This window comes from Neolamprologus brichardi, chromosome 12 (assembly GCF_056152115.1).
Source record: "Neolamprologus brichardi isolate AB-2024 chromosome 12, ASM5615211v1, whole genome shotgun sequence".
Classification (NCBI taxonomy): Eukaryota; Metazoa; Chordata; class Actinopteri; order Cichliformes; family Cichlidae; genus Neolamprologus; species Neolamprologus brichardi.
Window position 1 is genome coordinate 35,087,016 of NC_142115.1, and position 19,527 is coordinate 35,106,542.

Consider the following 19,527-nt stretch of genomic DNA (forward strand, 5'->3'; position numbering starts at 1 on the left):
TGCAGCCTAGGCGGAGTAGTCGAACGCAGATCCACTGAGCTCTCAACACAGACAGCATCGTCAGAAGAAAAGTTGATAAAATAAATTTAAAAAATTTGTATTGTTCGATACATATGCGTACCGAACCGAAAACACTGTATTGAACGGTTCAATATCGATACGAGTATCGTTGCACCCCTAGTATTTTTGCAGCCCCTTTTAATGACATGTACAATACATGTGATTAATACCATTACTAATGGCTTCTTATAAGCAACAAAGGATCCAAACACATGCACTTAAAGAAGTCAGATGGTATTTTTGGAAATCTCTTGTTAATACTGTAGCCTGTACAAAAAGCTGGTTTTAGCTACCGGAAGGTTAATCCTCGGTTTTTCTCTTTTGGACCCAAAACATTTTTTAACGTCTTGGATGGCCTGTACCCCACAGAGGTCCCAAACTGTGAAGGCTTCATCTTCACGCTTTGAATCTACTGCAGGTCGCTAAGTTTAAACCACTTTTTTCTGACAAGTCAAAGTTTTATTCAGTTAAACTGCCATAAAAAGTTGATTGTAACTCACTAGGAGTGTGATCCAGCCAACACACCTCTCTGCAGGATAACATTTCACTGCGCTATAACCCTATTTTGCTTGAGCTCCCTGCATTCATACACATACAGTTTCTATTTCAATCCATTCAAAATAAGAGAGAGCTACTTCTGTTGAAATGTAAAATGCAGAAGGTTTCCCAATAACGGACTTAATGTGCAACTCCAGGCGATTACTAACACCAAATGGAGTCAACAAGACCTTTGACTGGTCAACTGGGGTTATTTTTAGTTTCCCCATGTGAGCTCGGACATCTGCAAACTGAAGCTTTCTAATGGCCAGCCAGGGAAACCCCACTAAAAGTCTGTGGGAAAATAATGGGTGCATCTGTGACATCAGTAAACACTTTTCTGGTGAGCTTATAGCCTCAGTTGTTAACTTCAAATCATATCCACAATAATGGTTTTCATTTTGCAAATAATGATTGTTGGATCTTTGAACTGAATCAACTCTGGGATTTCCTTACATGGATTACCAAACATGCAAGACATTCAGGTCACAAGCTTTCCTCTTATGGAGCGTCAAGATCAGTTCGGAGGTAGAAGGAACAAGAACGGGGCAAAAAGTGCCTTTTATGGACCGCTGATTACTAAAAGCTCAGTATAAAACAATAAAAAAGCTCAGACCTTTAAACTGGGCAAAGAGGAGAGACGCTTGAAGACAAGGGGCATTTACTCAGAGGGCTTATGAAACAAGACACAGGTGGAGAAAATCATCCACTGATGAGCACACAGAAGGGAAAAAAAACAGGAAGTGAATAAAACAGAGACAACTAACAGATATTAATAGATAAATACTAGATACAAGAAAGAAAGTAACACTAAAAAAGACTAAAAGCTAAAGGAGAAAACATAAGATAAGATAAGATAACCTTTATTAGTCCCACACGTGGTAAATTTGTTTTGTCACAGCAGGAAGTGGACAGTGCAAAAGTTATGAAGCAAAAATTAGAATACAATAAGAATAAATACAGTACACAACTGTACAGAATAGAATAAATAAAATACTATATACAGTAGAATAAAATAGAATAAAATATACAATAAGAAAAAAAATAGAATACAAATGCTATATACAACTGAGTAAAAATACAAAGATAACACGTTTGGTCTCTTCAGTCATTTTATACCTGTCTGCTTGCATATGTGTTGGAGCATAATTTATTGTTTATCATGTAGGAAAGTAAGCACACTTTTACAAAGCAGGCATGTGTGATATATGAGTGAAACCCCCAGACGTAACAGACTACAGAGAAACAGCAAAGTGAAGCACCACCACTGCTTACCTCGTGTATTTCTTTGTGCAGGAAATCAAAAGCACATTTCACCAAAGTTAACTCAGTTCTCATTAGTATCAGAGCTTCTCACTGCTTGCTCACCCACAGACATAATCCACTACATTAGCACCATTTCCAAACATCTGCTGGAGAAGTCAGAGGCGATCTGCTGCCTCTTCTGCTCATGCCTCTTTGGAAATGTGACATGATTACATACAAACACCTCCAGCCAATGTTCCCCTCTGCCTTCATTAAAGTGCAACGCAGAGCGCTGCTGGCAAGGTGACTCGACCCGGGTCTGCTGCAGCTCCACCCCCATCGGTTCAGCCCAGGCTCCCAGAGCCCCACGCTATTGGCTCAGAGGGCCATCCATCAGTGCGGGTAGTGGGTCAGTATGGGTTCAGACGTGGAGCAGAAGCGACCGCGGCTGCCTGCGTGGATCTTCTGCTCAAAGAAGACCTGCCATGAGCTGACAGCCAGTATGTTGGAGGTTTATCATTATCAGGCTCCAGACGGCCTGCCGACCCCTCCGGCCGGACAGGTGATCTCTCCCTGGCCGCCTGACTCAACATATGCCCCCGTGGAGCTTCAACACACATATTGTGCCATCATTATTTCATACCTAGCAGGAGCTTCACGTAGCACGGCCCAAATGTAGGTGCAAATGCCGGCTACTGTGAAAAGAGCTCCCCCCCCCCGCATAAGTAGAAATAGGTTGGAGAGGGAAACAAAGCACAGAAACGGCATCCGTAACCTTTTGCATGTGTTGGCCATCTGCTCATTTTAGAACAGCTTCAAAAACACTTCACACAAGCGATTTCAAAAAGCAACACAAGATTTTTGTCATGTCGCTCACCACTGCCAGAGTCTTAGCTTAATATTTATCACGTTTGCAAACTGATCATAGAGATTTACTATAAACACACACTCGCAGACTCCACAGGAACTCCTGCTTATCATGTCACTTCACCTGAGTGGTAAATGGAAAGGTTTTCTTAACTGTAGCCAATGAAATGACAAATGGCATTAAAATGTTTGTTACTTCAAGACTTTTATAAAGAAATTTCCTGTATCTACACTAAATTAAAATGGCCTTTTAATGTATAAACATGAACCACTTTACAAGAACTTAGAGTTCGTAGACCTCTACTCGACTAATCTTTGTTTAAAGATGGTACATATGTTAATTTAAATGAATTTAACAGTTAGAACTTGTTTTTTGTACTAGTGTACTTTAAGGGTTGATATGCATTAAGTCCTGTTTTGATTAGACAGTTAAACATTAACAGGGCTGCATGTGTGTTAAACTATTTTGGCAACTGAAATATTATGTCAAATACAAGATGGTATTTTGTTTTTTAACCATTTTTTCACACATGATGCAAAATGATGCAAAACACTCTGAAACTACAGACTATAGATTGATTAGATTAATCCCTCGGGTGGGTTCCTCCGGAAAATTCAGTTATAGAACTCATATAGAACTTAAATAAGAAAAATAGACAAAACCAACTTGATATTACTCACTGGTGTACGGAGTCCTGTTTTTAAACCTGATTTTATTTTAACATTTTGTCCATTTCGGAGCCTCAGGCTATTTAAATAAAAATGCTGTTAGCTAACTTAGCTAACTTGCTAACTTAGCTAACTTGCTAACTTAGCTAACTTGCTAACTTAGCTTGTTAGCATTAGCAAGGAACATCCAAAGGACACTGAATGTTTAATAAAGATGGACATAGCCACTGTGATAGCCTTATCTTTTGTGAAGCTACGTGAGGGACCTGACTGAAAACCAGTGTGCCACCAGAGCACATTTTTGGATGTATTTTGTCCGCCTGGGAACAATCGGCTGGTTTACAGCTAATAATTGACTGTATATGAAATAAATGCCCTCACCATTTTGGAGTTTTGTAATTAAATGACCAAGGGTTGGGTCGACTGTACAAAAACAGTAAGACTGCAGAGTCATGGCGTAATTGTCAATCACAACATTTCCTGTTTAATTGTCCTTTCTGACTCTAATGTAAACTTAACATGATGTTATATCCGATAAGACTACAGACATGAAGGGAGCAGAAGCGTTGTTTTCCTGTAGACTTCTGTTGAATCAGACTCCTGCCAAGTGCCCCCCAAACATTTCTGCAATTTAGTTCAGAGTATACAGTGCCGATATGCTTTATATTCTAAGGTATAGAACAATACAGAGAAATCAGATGACCCTGTATGAGCAAGCATTTGGCGACAGTGGGAACTATAACCTCCCTTTTAACAGGAAGAAATCTCCAGCAGAACCAGGCTCATGGAGGGGCAGCCATTCACCCTGACCAGATGGGGGGTGAGAAGCACTTTCTATACCAGGGGTGGGCAACTCCAGGTCTCACGGCCACATCCTGCAGGGTCCTTGATCCAACACAGCTGATTCAAATGGCTAAATTACCTCCTCGACATGTCTTGAAGTTCTCCAGAGGCCTAGTAATGAACTAATCATGTGATTTAGGCGTGTAGACCCAGGGTGAGATCTAAAACCTGCAGGACTGGCCCTTGAAGCCCAGAGTTCCCCACCCCAGTTCTATACTGGTCCCCTTTAGGTGGTACACAGAAACAGGAAAAAAAGCCTCACCACCAAAAAATGTGCCATTAGTGCATGGGAAGCCATATATGACAAATAGTTGCATGGAAATATTCCAAAATGCATCAAACACAAACAAGATGTAACTGAAACTAGGGTAGGTAAAGCAAATGGCACCCACCTGTAGCTGAAAGTGACTCTTTATGTAGTAATGCACAGATTTAGGCCTTTCTAATGTTCATATGGCTTATTTATTAAAAACTAAACAAACCAAAAGTCAAACGCGCAATCAGAAAGCATTTTATCACGAGTACCTACGTGAAATTATGTTTTTGGCACTTTGTTTGTCAGCCCTGGAGCTTTCGTCTTGATGGATAACATCATTTAAGCGCAGAACTGTAGTTGCACCTTCCATCTCAGTTTTCCACATTCACTTAAAGCCACTGGAAAATCACACAACGTATTTCCTTCTCTTCCGTCACATTAAAGCTTTATGACTTGCATTACATATATGTGGCTTCCCACTACTTTGCTGTTCTCTTGAAATAAATGTACACCATTACCGACACTCTAATCATCTTACAGGAGTCCTAAATCTTTATCAGCATATATAGTATATTGGGCTTAAAAATTCACAGCAAGCTCACAGGAAAGAGCATCAAGATAAAGCTCTGAAATCCCAAACCGTCAAGCTCTCCTAATCCTCCCACCTGCATTTTCCATAGCCGTCAGTGAACAGCAGCCCTCCATATCGCCTGAGAAGGGGATTTAGTTGTAATGCTTTCGGAAATACAATGCATAAAATCAATTGTCAACTCTAACAAGCTGTTCTTAGGGCGGATGGACGGCCCTCTGGATCTGACAGAGTCTGGGCTTGGGCTTTGAAAGGTTAGCGGCTGTACAGCGCTGCAGCATTTGATCCCACAGTTACCCGAATTTCAGAGACAACTGTGCAAATCTGGATAACCTGGGAAGCCAGACGGGCTTTCGGGGGGCAACAGCTGCTTAAGTCCATTCGCTGCCTGCCAGAGAAACTTTATCAGGGGAAGTGGAGGTTGAAATTTTATGGCAGCTAAGCCCCCTCCATCAAATTGTGAAAACAGAACCTTGTGGCACAGATCAGGATGGATTTAGGAGTTTGCTTGCTGTTTTCTTGGCTGCAAGCGCTAATATAAAAATAGAAGAATGCAAAGACCTTCGGATGCCGCTGTCCTCATGTGCCACTTTTATTCCAAGCACGACGTTAGTTTCCATCTGAAATACAATAGTGAATTGCAGGCAGACGCCGCTACAGTGGAAGGACGTGAATTTCTCCAGCGTTCAGTCAGAAAATTACCACCGAAATTCACTTCTCCTCTACGGCGCTTCATGTTTCTGTTTTGTAACGCATTTGTGAATTTCTTTCCTGCTAAAATGAAGAATATGTGCAGCATCTAAGCTTCTTTAAACACGCGACATCTTTTGGGTAAATCGGCTGCTTTATTCTCCTCTCAGATGTCTTTTCATCTCCAAACTATTTTGTTTGTTCTAGTATAGCAGTGTGTTCATATGCACCGAGTCCATTTACATAGCACATGATGTATAAGCTTGAATGACAGCATGGTATATAAAGCGGCTTCAGTGAAGTAAAGGCAATAAAGCAGATGAGTGAAAAATGTGTGAAGAGTGTTTTTGGAAGACAAACTCGGCATCGGTGCAGTTGCATTTTGTTTTTTCTTCTTCTTCCTTTATGTGTTTTATTGTTTTTATTTAAGACACATCAATGGCTACACAGCCTTCATAATGATAAAAAAAAGGCTTTTTAGATCTTGTTGGGAGCTCTGATGACGGCTCAATTTTCCCAGAAGGGTAGCCAACTCGATCGTTGGACTTATTTCATCTCAAGTGATTTTTTTTTTTACCCCTTCTGTGTGAAGACATTCAGCTGGTGTTTGCTAGAAACTCGGACTCACATTTTTATGTGATCTTGCACAGCGTTCGTTACTGATGAACACAAACCGAGAAAAAAAGAATAAAGGAGGAAATTCATCGTGCAAAATGGAGGAAGACGGAAAAAAAACTTTATAAATTAACAAAATGAAAGTGCATCGTGTTTGAAACAGCAGCTAATTAATTTGCTAGTATTAAAAAAACAATTAAAATGCAAAAATGTAATTTTGATCATCACCACATCTTTACCTGTAGTTAGTTATCTTTTAATTCCTTCCTTTATTTCAATGTGTTTTATATAAATACCTGATGTGTGCAGTTTAAAATCAGAGGCCAGCTTCTACATAAACCCAGCCTGTGGAGGGAGTCGTTACCATACACCAGACTTCAGTCTAGAAATGTCAACTTTTATGGGCTGAATACTAAAGTCAGATTATCACCAAGTGCTTCCTGCAGCCTGCTCTGTTTAAAACAACCCCGCGTGTAGCTGCCGTCCTAAGCGCAACGGTAAACAGAGCAGACGAGCTGATATTTCACTAAAGCTGTTTGTAGAGTTGTGCGATTTCATTTTTTAGGAAAAAGATGATTTCTAATGTCTCTGTTTTCTAAAAGCTAAGCGAAGGGGCGAGAGTCTTCTCGTGATTTAGTTCATTATTGAATTATGCTGCGTGTAGAGTTTTTTTCTTTAAAAGAAAATCTTTTTGACTAATCAACAATTAAAAGTGAGTTTTTCTTCAGTGTCTTTGTAAAAACTGTCAGATTTCAGTTACTTGAAAGGAAATGATCAGACTGTGACATGATGTGTCAATGCATTTGTGTGTGTTGTGATTATATAACTGGGGACGTTTTGAATACTTTTAATTTTAACGATTGATTAGTCAGTTATTCAGAAAACATTAATTCCCCAGTGGCATCATCTTCCATCTACTTATTTTTCCTGAACACTGAAACTGCTTTTACTTTAATTCCTTTGTGTGGGATCAACAAAGTTAATCTGATCTCACAGGCAGACGACAAAAAAATCGCTCTATAAGGATATAATAAATAATTACAATTAAATTAAATCACAGTGTTAATTAGTCTTAATCCTGTGTTTTTGTTTCAGAGGAAAAAGAAATCGAGACTCTTTAAAGGTCTCGTTCGACTGTGAGATGATGATCGCTGCTACGTTTATAAATTCAGTAAACAGCGTGCGGGTCTGTTCAGTACTTTCTGCTGACTTTTACTTTTGATAGATTAAGTAAAAGCTCGATGTCCGGACATGCAGGTTTAAATAAACGGCGCCTCGTTTGTGCCGTTTGAATAGATTTGTTCATCCTCCCCCTCTACATCAAGTTTCATGACATTTGACTTGATAGTTTTTTTATGATTTTCTAGAAAAAAAACAAAACCAACAACAACACCACCACACAAACACAGTCGTTATGACTTTACAACCTCATGTGAACAGCTGAGCGTATTTTGGTTAATTTGTAACGTTAAAAAAAGTTGATTCATTTTAAAAAAAAAAGGGTTTTACTAAGAAAATTCTGGTATCTGAAGACAATTTCAGTTTTATGAATAAGTAACATCTTTACTAAACTTCAAAACTGACTCGTGAACCGCACAAGATTATTTCTGGATGTTTAAAATACCAGAAAGGACATTAAAAATCAGATTTTGCTGAACGACACTCATGAGTGAAGCATCTAAACTAAGAAAAAAAGTGTTTTCATGACACAACAAATCCTTCCTCAACATGGCGGAGGGCTTATTGTATATACAGCCTACACACACACACACAAACTGACCCGTACACACACATACACACACCTCAGCTGGCATCTTGTCACAGCATGCAAATGTGGATAAAGCAGAAGGTGTACGAGCGCATATTTTTTACTAAATGGAAGACCTCATTTTTGGGGCGTTGAAGACCTTGAAGGGATTTTGTGTGTGTGTGTGTGTGTGTGGTGCCTCCGGTGACTGACTTCACAGGGGGAGAGGCTGCACACTGTCCACTCTGTCCACACACACTCTGTATAATCATGTTCCCTGTCGGGCCCTATAAATCTGTAAGGGCCCAATTAAAGATAGCCTTTAGCATGACCACCCCTACCAGCACACATGTGTTAAAAAGAGAAAGAGGAAGAAACACACACACACAAAAACACTGTTCACTTTTTTATTGAATGTATATTTGATACAACAGACTGCAGAGTACAACAGTGACAGAAAAAATCTGATTAAAAATAAAAACAGTGTAAAACTCAGAAAAGCTTTAAAAACAAAAAAGATGCAGCGGCTCACACGGACGTGAGTCGAACTTCTTTAAGGTTCTACGTGAATATAAAAAAAGACTTCATATTAAAATGATAATTTACAATTCTGCACATGAAATGAGCCGATACAGGAAGTCGTGCATGCATATCGAACCGAAGCCGGAATTTGTTAAAAGTGGACAAAAATCAAAATGTGAAGTTTAAAGTTGTGAAGGTGTTTTAAAAAAGTACAAAAATACTTGCATTTATTACAAAAAAAAAAAAAAAAAGGATTCATTTACAGAGAGGTACAAGCAAATTTGATTTGTTACCTTTAAATGTACAACAATATGTGGTGTGGGGACGCAGCGGTGACTTGTGACATGCTGTAAGCAGGATGAGTTGTGTTGTGACTGCTATGTAAATATCTCATTAGTTTGGGTTAATAATATTCCCGTGCTCTCGGTCGCTACATAAAGAAGACAACATCTAAGTGCTAAAATTTCTCCGTCCCCTGCAAGTCCGGAGCTGACGAGCCTATTAAATGTCAGCCTGCGAAATTATGCAAGAGGCTAAAAGCGTTTAAGTCGAACATAAATACCAGCGCACCCCGAGGATTCGATTCGGAATTATTTATGTCCCTCCGATCGGGACGGAGAGGAAACAAAGGAATAATTAGTCCGGCGCGCTGCTCGCCGCCCGTCTCGCGCGCCCTCGTGCCCACCGAATGCGAGACGCTCGCCCGTTCCCCCTCAAACTTGATGGTTGTTGAACTTATTTTTAGTGTCATTTGATAAGCTTCCCTGCTTGCACAGAGACATCCCACTGACCCAGCCACTGGTCATTGTCTATACCGCTTCCCGTCAAAGCCGGCACGCTTTGTCAGGTTTCGACTCGAATATCCATTTTGCGTCTGAAGTACGGTATCCAAAGTGACTGGATCATTCGAGCCTTTTTCTTCAGCTGCTGCCCCCTTTCCTCCCCCACAGTGTTTCCGCTCACACTAACATCATTTGGGATTGGCGTCGTGACAGCGCGCTTGAGAAATCCACAATATATTTAAGTACATATCCCTTCCTTTTTGGGCTGGGGCGGAGGAAGGGGAGGGGGACGAAATAATTTCTGGAAATGAACAATACTTATCCGTCCATCGCATCCGCTGCTTTGGGTTTACGTTTTGGACGCGGTGCACCGTCGCCGTGTCCTCTTTTTCCTGTGAATAACGCGGTAATAGGTCATTCAATGTCAAAAGGCATAAAAAACAGACAGCCAGGTCTTCACAGGCTGCTGCTTGCTGTTGCCTTTAATTATTTTAATTAAACTTTGATATTCCGCCGCTGAGCGAACTAGCGAGTCGCGACGCGGCTCGGGAGCCCTCGGAGAATTGAGACGGAGAGTCGGGCGGCGTCGAGGCAGCCGCATCTATATCTTAAAACTCTTAACTGATAGGCCTGTTTATGGTTTGTGATGTGCTACGCCTTACTGAGCAGGGAGCAGACTGAACTGAAAACAGGGGCAAAAAACACCAAGCGCCATGTCAAGGTCTTAAAGGCATCAATCCCTCAAACCTAGCTGGAGATCACCCCGGTCAGGAGGCTGTCCTGCGGTCGGATAACGCTCTATTAATTTCCTTGTCCCGAGTGCATAATGAAAGGAAGGTGTATTAAAAAAAAACAAAAAAAAAAAAACTAAAGGGCAAAGTCTTGGTGCCTTCCAATACCTTGGGGCATCCTGTCTACAATTTGTCATGCGTGTGCACTTCTCAGTGTTAAAATGACAAGATAAGCCAGTCAAAGGGCAGCCGCCAGGCACCCGGCGCTGCCGAAGTTGGAGAGGAGTCGTGATGAGACATTGCCAAAAGGCAGTGGACTTCTGCACTTGCGAGGCCCGCTGGGATTATTCAGACTTCCACGCCAAAGGCAAACAGCCCCTTCCTCCGTGTTTTTTTCTCTTTTTTTTTTAAAGATAGCTTCTGTCTGTGTCCACGAAATGAGGTTTTTCACAGAAGCTGCAATATGGTCAGAATATGTTAAGCCTTTGGTGCGCATGAAAAGCTAACCGTGTCTGAGTGCTACGTTCTGGGGCACGCCGCGTTCCTGCTTTGGCCTTTTTTTATTAAATAAAAAGATTTGGTTTGAGGAAAATCTAGTAAATAACTTAATAAATGAAAATTAGAGCGCTGTCGTTCTCCCCGTTTTTAAAACTGCAGAGAGGAAAAGAACCAGAGGGGGAAACTTTGTGCACAGAGTGAAGCAGAGCGAACAGATAGTGGTTTTAGCTGCAGGGCTACACGTCTTTGAGAACAACCTGAAATTCTTCTCTTGTCCACAGCGATCAGCACATGCTGGTTTTCACACAGTAGTTCTTCTTCTTCTTCTGTTTTACACGTGCTGCACGCGGCTGAAGTTAATACACCGGCCCTGAAAATGACACACACACACACCGAGAGGATTAAAACTTTAGTAAGAAACGTCCACTTTGCATTTTACTGCAGTTTTTCAAGCAAATTACACATTTTTTTTTAAACGTCTTAATATTAAATAAAATGATTTGCATTTGATTTTGAATTTGCATAATTTGAAAACATGTATTGCTGTGGGAGATATTTCTATACATATTATATATTTTTTAAATTGGTAAAAAAGGAAAGAAAAGTATCATTCAGACAGCAAAATAAATCGATCAATATTGCGATTATATTATAAAATACTGATATAGGTCTCACAAAACAATCCCCTTCCCCACGCACAAAAAAACCCCAAACAAACTGAAGAAGATTTTCATAAACACACACAGAGTGTAAACACACCAGGATGGATGTTCAGAATAAATCACATGAAACAAAATCTACACTGAGCTGAAATCTTTGTCTCAGCTTCAATCAAACGAAGAATCAACTGGTGACCCTGCAGCAGCTTTAAAAATAAAGTAAGCTCAAAGTAAAAGATCTCAGTCGTCCCTGTGCATTGTTTTATCTTGTGTGTGTTTGCAGCTTTGCCTGAGCCTCTGTGCGGCAGCGCCCTGCTCACTAACAGTAGGCTGACTGGCACCAAGAGGGAGCTCTCGCACAGCGAATCCCCAGCAGCCCGTCAGCCTCACATCTCTGCCTGCGTGAGCCTCCTCTCTCTCTCTCAGCTTCCTTTAGCCTGACTCCAGCATCATCCAGGTGCTCAGCTACACTTCACTGATGCTAGCTGTGAAATTTGTCTTTCACTTATTGTTTTACTGGGTTGTTCTGTAATTTCACTGATTCTTTATTACGCAAAGCTCGCGCCCTCTGGGAGGCGAGAGATCTGATTCGAACACAGGCCGAGAGGTCACAGGTCACAGACCGACTGCACAAGAGGAAAATCCAGCATGTAAACATCTCCTGATCTTCTGCATGGAGTTTTTGGCGTTTAGGTTTGGCGAATGGTCAATTCACACATTCAATGATAACAACAGCACAGTTTGGACCCTTAACTTTCTGAGGTCGAGGGCGCTCCTGGGCTGCCTGTGTGAAAAGCTTCTGTAATCCCATCGTTAACATGATCGATTGAGTTCTATACATTTGATTTTTTCTGGAAAATAATCCCGAAATCAAACCTTTATGGGATTAATGAGCTTAAAGAAGAAGAAAAACAGCCTGCTTTTTATGCAAGTCCTGCAAAACTCATGAACAGGTACTGCAGCTGGCAGGGTTTACAAAATCAGGATTTCTGCACGGCTGCATTGCTCTGCAGGAAGAGCAGCTCACTGACTCACAGCAGCAAAGAGTAGATGAACATTTTATTCCTGCTTTTCAACACACAGGCAGCTGAAACGCTTTGAAGATTTCATCTGAAAGGCCCCGATTCATTTCCTGCGCTGCATTTGTACCGACGCGGCGACACGTGCACATGTTCGAGCGCTACAGCTGCTTCTTTCTCCTTCTGTGGAAACAAAAGCACATTCTTTCACACGCAGGCCTAACGCCGTCCAGGTGGATGCTTCCTATTGAGGCACGGCGGACAAAAATGACCAGGACTTTGGCTCCCGAGCTGCCTGCTGAATGTGGAGCTCAGCAGCCAGCTCCTCTGGTCCCGGAGCTCTTACAGTATCTGCTCTACAGTCTGGCTCGGGAGCAGAAGTGTGCACGGACCGACTGTGACAAGGGCTTTAGACAAGCTGGAGATTCTTCCATTTCTCATTATTTGGCAAGGCTGGTGGGTGTTTGGTGGAGGGGTGGGGGCTTTGCTCCATCTCTGCATGATAAGCCCCTCGACGTGTACCCTCTGCAACTAATCTCACACAGTCAACAAATAAGGCACATCAGATGCTGTTTTGGCCGCGGCCATCAGAGCGGCTAAGTTCAGCGGATTTTACGGGGTTTTACGTCGCGGGGGCTTGCGAGGGAAGGAGCGCTCTCTGCAGTGGCAGAATGGCAGGCGAAGCAGGGGGATATGGTGCGAGGGCGAAGCAGGTGCAGCACAATACGGTCAAACCCATTCCAGTTCCCCTGTTCCCGGATGAACGGGGCCTGACTTGGCAGGGAGCGCTGCATTGTAACTGGGCCATGTTGGAGAGACGGAGGCCCACCTGTGCCACCCGCAGACGCAGAACAATAGTCTGAATATGTCAGCGCGGAGCGTCGGTGACGACTCATCAGACGGACGGCGGCGTGACCGCGGATGGACGGTCGGATTAGTCAGACGGGGAGGTGGAGAGGAAGGGGGAGTGGGTCAGAGAGGGTCATCAAATCCAAGAAGACTGTGATTAATAAGGTTCATTACAGACACCCCGCTGGCTTTCTATTGAAACTAATGGAAACAGCAATAAATTAATAAATATATTAAATAAACAAAATAAATGCTTTAAGGTTGTGATCATGGAGGTAAAACACCATAAAAATCTAAGGATTTACGCATCATTTACTCAGTTTTGTTCTGCAAGACTCTCAGCACGAGAACAAAAACTTCCAAAGTGGAAGGAATAATAATCTGATCGGGGCTGTCGCCACCTACGCCGCAGCCGTGTTAGGAGGCCGCGGCGTGCGGAGAGGAGCCGCAGAGGTCCACGTTCGTCCGGTCCTCAGACGACACGTTTGTCACTTGGACCGTCGGCTCATTACTCGAGGCGCAGCTCCAGAAGTGAATTGGTGTGCGTGTGTTCGTATGTGTGATTTTGACTCTCATCTTGCGGCGTTCACACCCTGAGCAGCTCGAGTCCCCCACAACTCTTTGAGGATCTCTGCTGCACGAGGTTGTGAGATTCTGCAAACTGTTAGTGGCGACGAAACTCTGCGATTTTTTTTCTTCTTGCTATTAAACGAGCCTGCAAATGATAACCAGCAAAGCTTCAGGAAACTAACAGGGAATTTAAGGAGCAGTACTTTCCCTTCTTTTTGTACTCGAGTCGTGTATTTTCCACAGATTGGCTGCCACATGTCTGCGTGAGGTTTAAACTTCACAGCGCTCCTGTTTCACACCTCGGTGCCTTTCAGTAATATGAAACTGCAATATTTAAGGTGTCCCTGTCTACCTTTTTATTATTTCAGTGTTTGCATTTGTATATTGTATGTTTGCATGTATATATGCATTGACTGCTGACATCAACTTGGCGAGGGGATGACTTGAATCAACAAAGTCTGTAAGGTTGTGTAAACTCTTCAAGAAATGTCACATAACCTCAGAAAGCTTTGGCTTTCATAACTTGTGTGTGTGTGTGTGTGTGTGTGTGTGTGTGTGTGTGTGTGTGTGCACTGCAACTGTTTCCAGAGTCAACTTTCTATTTAACCCTTTAAAACCGGTCAGAACAGGCACGCTCCGTTTTGCGCAACTACTTTTAAATCCCGGTAGCTCTGCAACCACGTGAGCTAGCGCAATAATTTTTTTTGCATATGAAACCGGAGGAGTTGTACTTACATCTTATGCCATCAGCTTGTCCTCGGTCACAGTTTCCTTCCACATATAGCTTTGCAAAAACTCATATTGCACTGCTGGAAATAGTTTATTTTGATGCATATGCTGCTTTTTTGCAAATTTGCAGTATAATGTTAATTTTTGTTTTTCCTGCAGTATATAAAAATTGGTGTATTTCAAAAATAAAACTATGAAGACACTCAAAATGAATTTCCTGTGGTGGGAAACTATTTTGTGCAACTTTTTTGTATTTACAGTTTTGAGGGATAAGCCTCTTAAATTTCTCTAACTAGAAATATATGTTAAAAAAACCAAAACGATTTTCAATTTTTTTGTAGTTTAATTCACTTTTTTGCAATTTATGTAATTACTATGCACTTAATGCATACATATTATTAAAATTTAGGCTGTAATGGTTGTATTGATGTATAGCAACTTGAAATGCTCCCAAAAATGGCTCCACAGCATGTAAAAATATAATATAAGCTCTGGCGCACTTGGTTCTATGGTAGGTCTTAAAGGGTTAAAAGCAATACCTGCACACAATCACTCGGGTCCTTGCAAACTTATTTAGAGTGAACTGTGTCTGCTGTTGACATGAACACAGATGAACCTGGAGTCTGAAGCGTTTGAAATGTTTGTGCATGAAATGCTTTTAGTAAGCCGGCACAGCTGCGGACCCGGCTTTCATTTCACTAAAGAAGCGGAAAATATTATTTTCCGTTCACTGCTGAATGCTTTCCTACGCATTAGGCGCTGAATGTGCAGGGTTTTGGGACACGCGCAACAAGGGTGGACTTACACCTTGACTGGGTCCCCCTGTTGGCTGGAATAACAAATCTGAGCATGCATTCCAGACTTTCTTGCACTAATTAAGCAAATAACTTGTAAACCATCAACGATTTATAAGCTAAAGAAAAACTTGGGTTTGTCAGAACAAGTTTGAAATGTTTTTCCGTCGTTGTTTTTGGGAGATTGCTGGAAATAAACACAGCTGATGGAGAATTAGCTGCTTTCCAAATGTTTGTATTGGCTTGGTGTATTAATTGATTGTATAGTTTGTCACATTTACAATATCAGAAACCAAAAAAAAAGGAGATGCACGAAAAGAAGAATCCATTTAGGTTACAGAACGAATCTCCCATCTGGACTGTAGTGTGAAAACACTTGCAAGCATGAGAGTTGTAATCCAGTTGCAAGATGCTTATTTTGCAGTGATAAGCTACAGGCTTTGAAAGATTTTATTACCAGAACAGAGACTTTTTTCCCACATTAGGGCTTTGCAGCGTATACAGTAGCTTAGTTAATCTAGGGCTTACTTAATCCAACAGCAACACTCATCACTCATTATTCCAACACTCGTCTCTGGTTGAGACAAAATGTTAATAAGCTGAGCAGCAAATTCATACTGCAAAGTACTCGCGTACAGTTATGCATGTTCCATTTCTCTTACAGTGACCACGTGTGGCACGAGGTCAGGCCGCGGTTTTTCGTGATGCACACTCGGGCATCATGTGTCAGAGTAGTGACCCTAACAATGAGAACGATCATACGTCCAACACGACTGCGACAAATGTTTCTGACACTTATGAAATATTGTATCCATCGATCATCTGCAAAATTTAAACCACTAAATAAGAGACTTGTCCCAATGAAACATGTTTGCTGTATATGAAGCAGTAGCATGTGCACACAAAATCTTTAAATACATTTTTAGATAATATCATAAATCCTTTGTAACAATAAATAACAAAGTAACAATCAGCTTCCTCAGATCGGTAACTTCCTGATCCTGTTTTCTGACACCACCTCCACCATCTTGAACCCGAGCTGTTGATAAAGTTTCTTTACTGCTCTGCAGCTCAAGATGATGGAGTTACAGTCTGTCCGACCGAGAGACGAGAGATCAGAGATCAGAGACGACTACACGACAGCGAATTTAACAGTGTGTTTGTTAAATGTTAAGTACCACAGGTGGTCATCAGGAACTAGACTATCAAAATAAAAGTGAGGAGACTGTCCAACAGTCGTGCCGCTGCCTCAGAGAGATGAAAAATAAAACTACACTTCGCGTGCATGTTACTTTAACCCTTTAAGACCTACCATAGAGAAGTCCACCAGAGCTTATATTATATTTTTACATGCTGTAGAGCCATTTTTGGGAGCATTTCAAGTTGCTATACATCAATGCAACCATTATAGCCCAGATTTTAATAATATGTCTGCATTAAGTGCATAGTAATTACATAAATTGCAAAAAAGTGCAATAAACTACAAAAAAATTAAAATCGTTTTTGTTTTTTTAACATATATTTCTAGTTAGAGAAATTTAAGAGGCTTATCCCTCAAAACTGTAAATACAAAAAAGTTGCACAAAATAGTTTCCCACCACAGGAAATTTATTTTGAGTGTCTTCATAGTTTTATTTTTGAAATACACCAATTTTTATATACTGCAGGAAAAACGAAAATAAATATTATACTGCAAATTTGCAAAAAAAGCAGCATATGCATCAAAATAAACTATTTCCAGCAGTGCAATATGAGTCCTAAGCATCCCAGAAACGACACAGAAAGTCATAAAGTCAAACATAACTTTTAAAAACACCAGTATAGGCTCATGAGGCCCTGATGGTAAAAAACTACATTTCCGCGAAGCAGATACCACACCACAAATCAACTGCACGTCTCTGGGATGAACAAGTACGTCTAGTCCGTCACACCGAGGCCTCAACCCAGACGAGGTAAACATCCTTCCTCCAGAAACCACAGGAGTCCCCCGAGGTTCAGTGTAAAAGCCAAAATATTACTTGATATCCTCTCTGAACTATTTCACTATTGTGTGAAGATCATTCTCTCAAATTAAATTAGATAGTGGTGAGAGACTTAGCTTTAGCTGGCAGAGTTTGCTCAGGACTTCATTTCATATTTTTCATGTTTCTTCTGTTTGTGCAGGAAACTAATATCAGTGCACCACATTTGAACTGCTCCCCCCTCCAATATTAAAGGGCCTTACTGCCTTTGCATTGCAGTGCATTACACACTAGCCTGTGCTGATGAGATCAAGGATAAATAAGCATTTTAAGACTAATTCAATGACTATTTGAATATTCCTGTCATGACCAATCTAGTCCCGAGTCCGTGTTCCCTCTCTGGGTCAGAGATATCGATGACAAACACTGATAACTTTCCTGATTGATTCACGGCTCATCTTTATATCAATATGTAGATGTAAGTAAGTAGATGCTGTACAGGGATGGATATATGCTACCATCCAGCAGATGTGGATTCACCGGGTATCCTGTTAACTAATAAATACGAAGGTTCTTCAGGGACAGAATTTTATGAAAGATGAATGCAAAGTTTCTTTCCATCTTCAAAAAAATCAAGAAATCAATTCTTTAGGGTTTCTGAACTAAGCTATAAGCTGCTTAGTTTTAGTAATCTGCTGAGTTTTTATAAACAAAACACCAAAAACAGATAAATCCGATACCATGTGACCATGTTGTTGTTTCCTGAGTTACATTGTGGATTAACTTGATTTAACTTAATTTAAGCTCTTTTCTTAAACCTTATTTAAGACTTCTGTGAGCCCAGCAAAAATGTAAACATCCACTTTTGAAATCACACTGACAGCAGTGATCTGAAGAGAACTTAACTTAATCTGTTGTGTTTTATAACAATTTTAATTTATTTGTTATGAAAAAACAGGAAAAATTAACTGAGTCAATAATGCAGAATCAGACTGTATCAGTGCGTCTAAAGTAGGGCTGCCACATTATTATTATTTTGATAGTCGACTAATCAGATCATCATCCATTGGACGTAAAACGTACAGCTTATTGCACCAGCAGCATCTGCTCTTATATAACTATCATTAGCTTACAGCTTTAAGTGTTTAAGGTATGTGCTAACTAAAAATAAAGACAAGATGATAGTTTATTAAATTTTAATGAAATTTGCAGATTGTTTCGGTGAAGTTTAATAAACTCCTTGCTATCTAAAATATAACAGGACACCGGAGTAAATTCTTGAGCATCTCACACTTCTGATAATCAGCTGTCTGCTTGATGTTTATTCAGCTGTGTAAAAACTATAACTTTAATCTCAGCCAAACCGATTTACTCAGGAACAAATAAAATACTAAAAAAAGCCAAACAATAACATTTTTAAGTTATCTAAGTGACTTATGTATGTTTAACCTGAGTAGCGAAAGACAGCAGTGGGTTTGAAAACGATGTACCGGGAGTCCGGTGTTCTCACGGCTCTAGTGAGCCTAGCCCCCGGCTAGCTATCGAGCTAGTGGGTAACAGACGTCTCCGAAAACGTCGGAGCGCTTTTGAAAATATGTGGTGTCTTGATAAACTGAGCAGATATTTGAGGTTTACACAGCTACATTCTCGCCTGAAAATATGTTAAACGTTTATTTTGTGACCCAGAAAGAATAATAAGAGTAATATTAAAACTTACTAGCTGCCGCCATTGTTGGAAACTGAGCTGGGTTGCGCTATGAACTCTGAGACGCAGCTTCTTCTTCTTCAGGGTTTAACGGCAGCTGGCATCCTTGTACATGCAGTGCTGCCATCTTCTGTTTCAGTCCGTTATTACACTCTTAAATCCTACTACTTATTCCTGTGTCTTTTGGGATCTTACAAAGCTTCAAACGACTATTAAATCAGTCGTCGACGATTTTGATAGTCGACGTAATCGTGACTAGTCGACTAATCGTGGCAGCCCTAGTCTAAAGCAGGAGCAAATATAATTTGTCTCAGAGACCTGCAGGATGAGATTTTTGTATTTTTAAGATGTTTAAGCTACGTGAATTAAGCGTTAGACAAACAGACCAGAAGAATCCGTATAAACTTTAACTAACGTCACCGTGTGCTGGAATTCACACGGTGACTTTCCTACAAACTTGAAAACATATCCACTTGACGTGAACTCAAATCGATTTAATACTTTTTAAGTTTTTTATTAGTAAATGTTTGAGACTTTTAAGAACACGCAGCCACCTTGTGTATTTGTGCAGCGTTGGTTCAAACCCAAGT

At 40.8% G+C, this 19,527-nt stretch overlaps 1 protein-coding gene across 1 annotated transcript in view; it reads right to left on the reverse strand.

The window, feature by feature from the left end:
- Positions 1 to 8,521: 8,521 nt before the first annotated feature.
- The window catches only part of antxr2a (ANTXR cell adhesion molecule 2a), a 94,226-nt gene continuing 83,220 nt past the window's right edge, over positions 8,522 to 19,527 (reverse strand). The window contains exon 17 of the mRNA XM_087849471.1: positions 8,522 to 11,021. Within this exon, the coding sequence (XP_087705597.1) occupies positions 10,983 to 11,021 (39 nt within the window). The 3' untranslated portion in view covers positions 8,522 to 10,982. The remainder of the gene's footprint in view (positions 11,022 to 19,527) is intronic.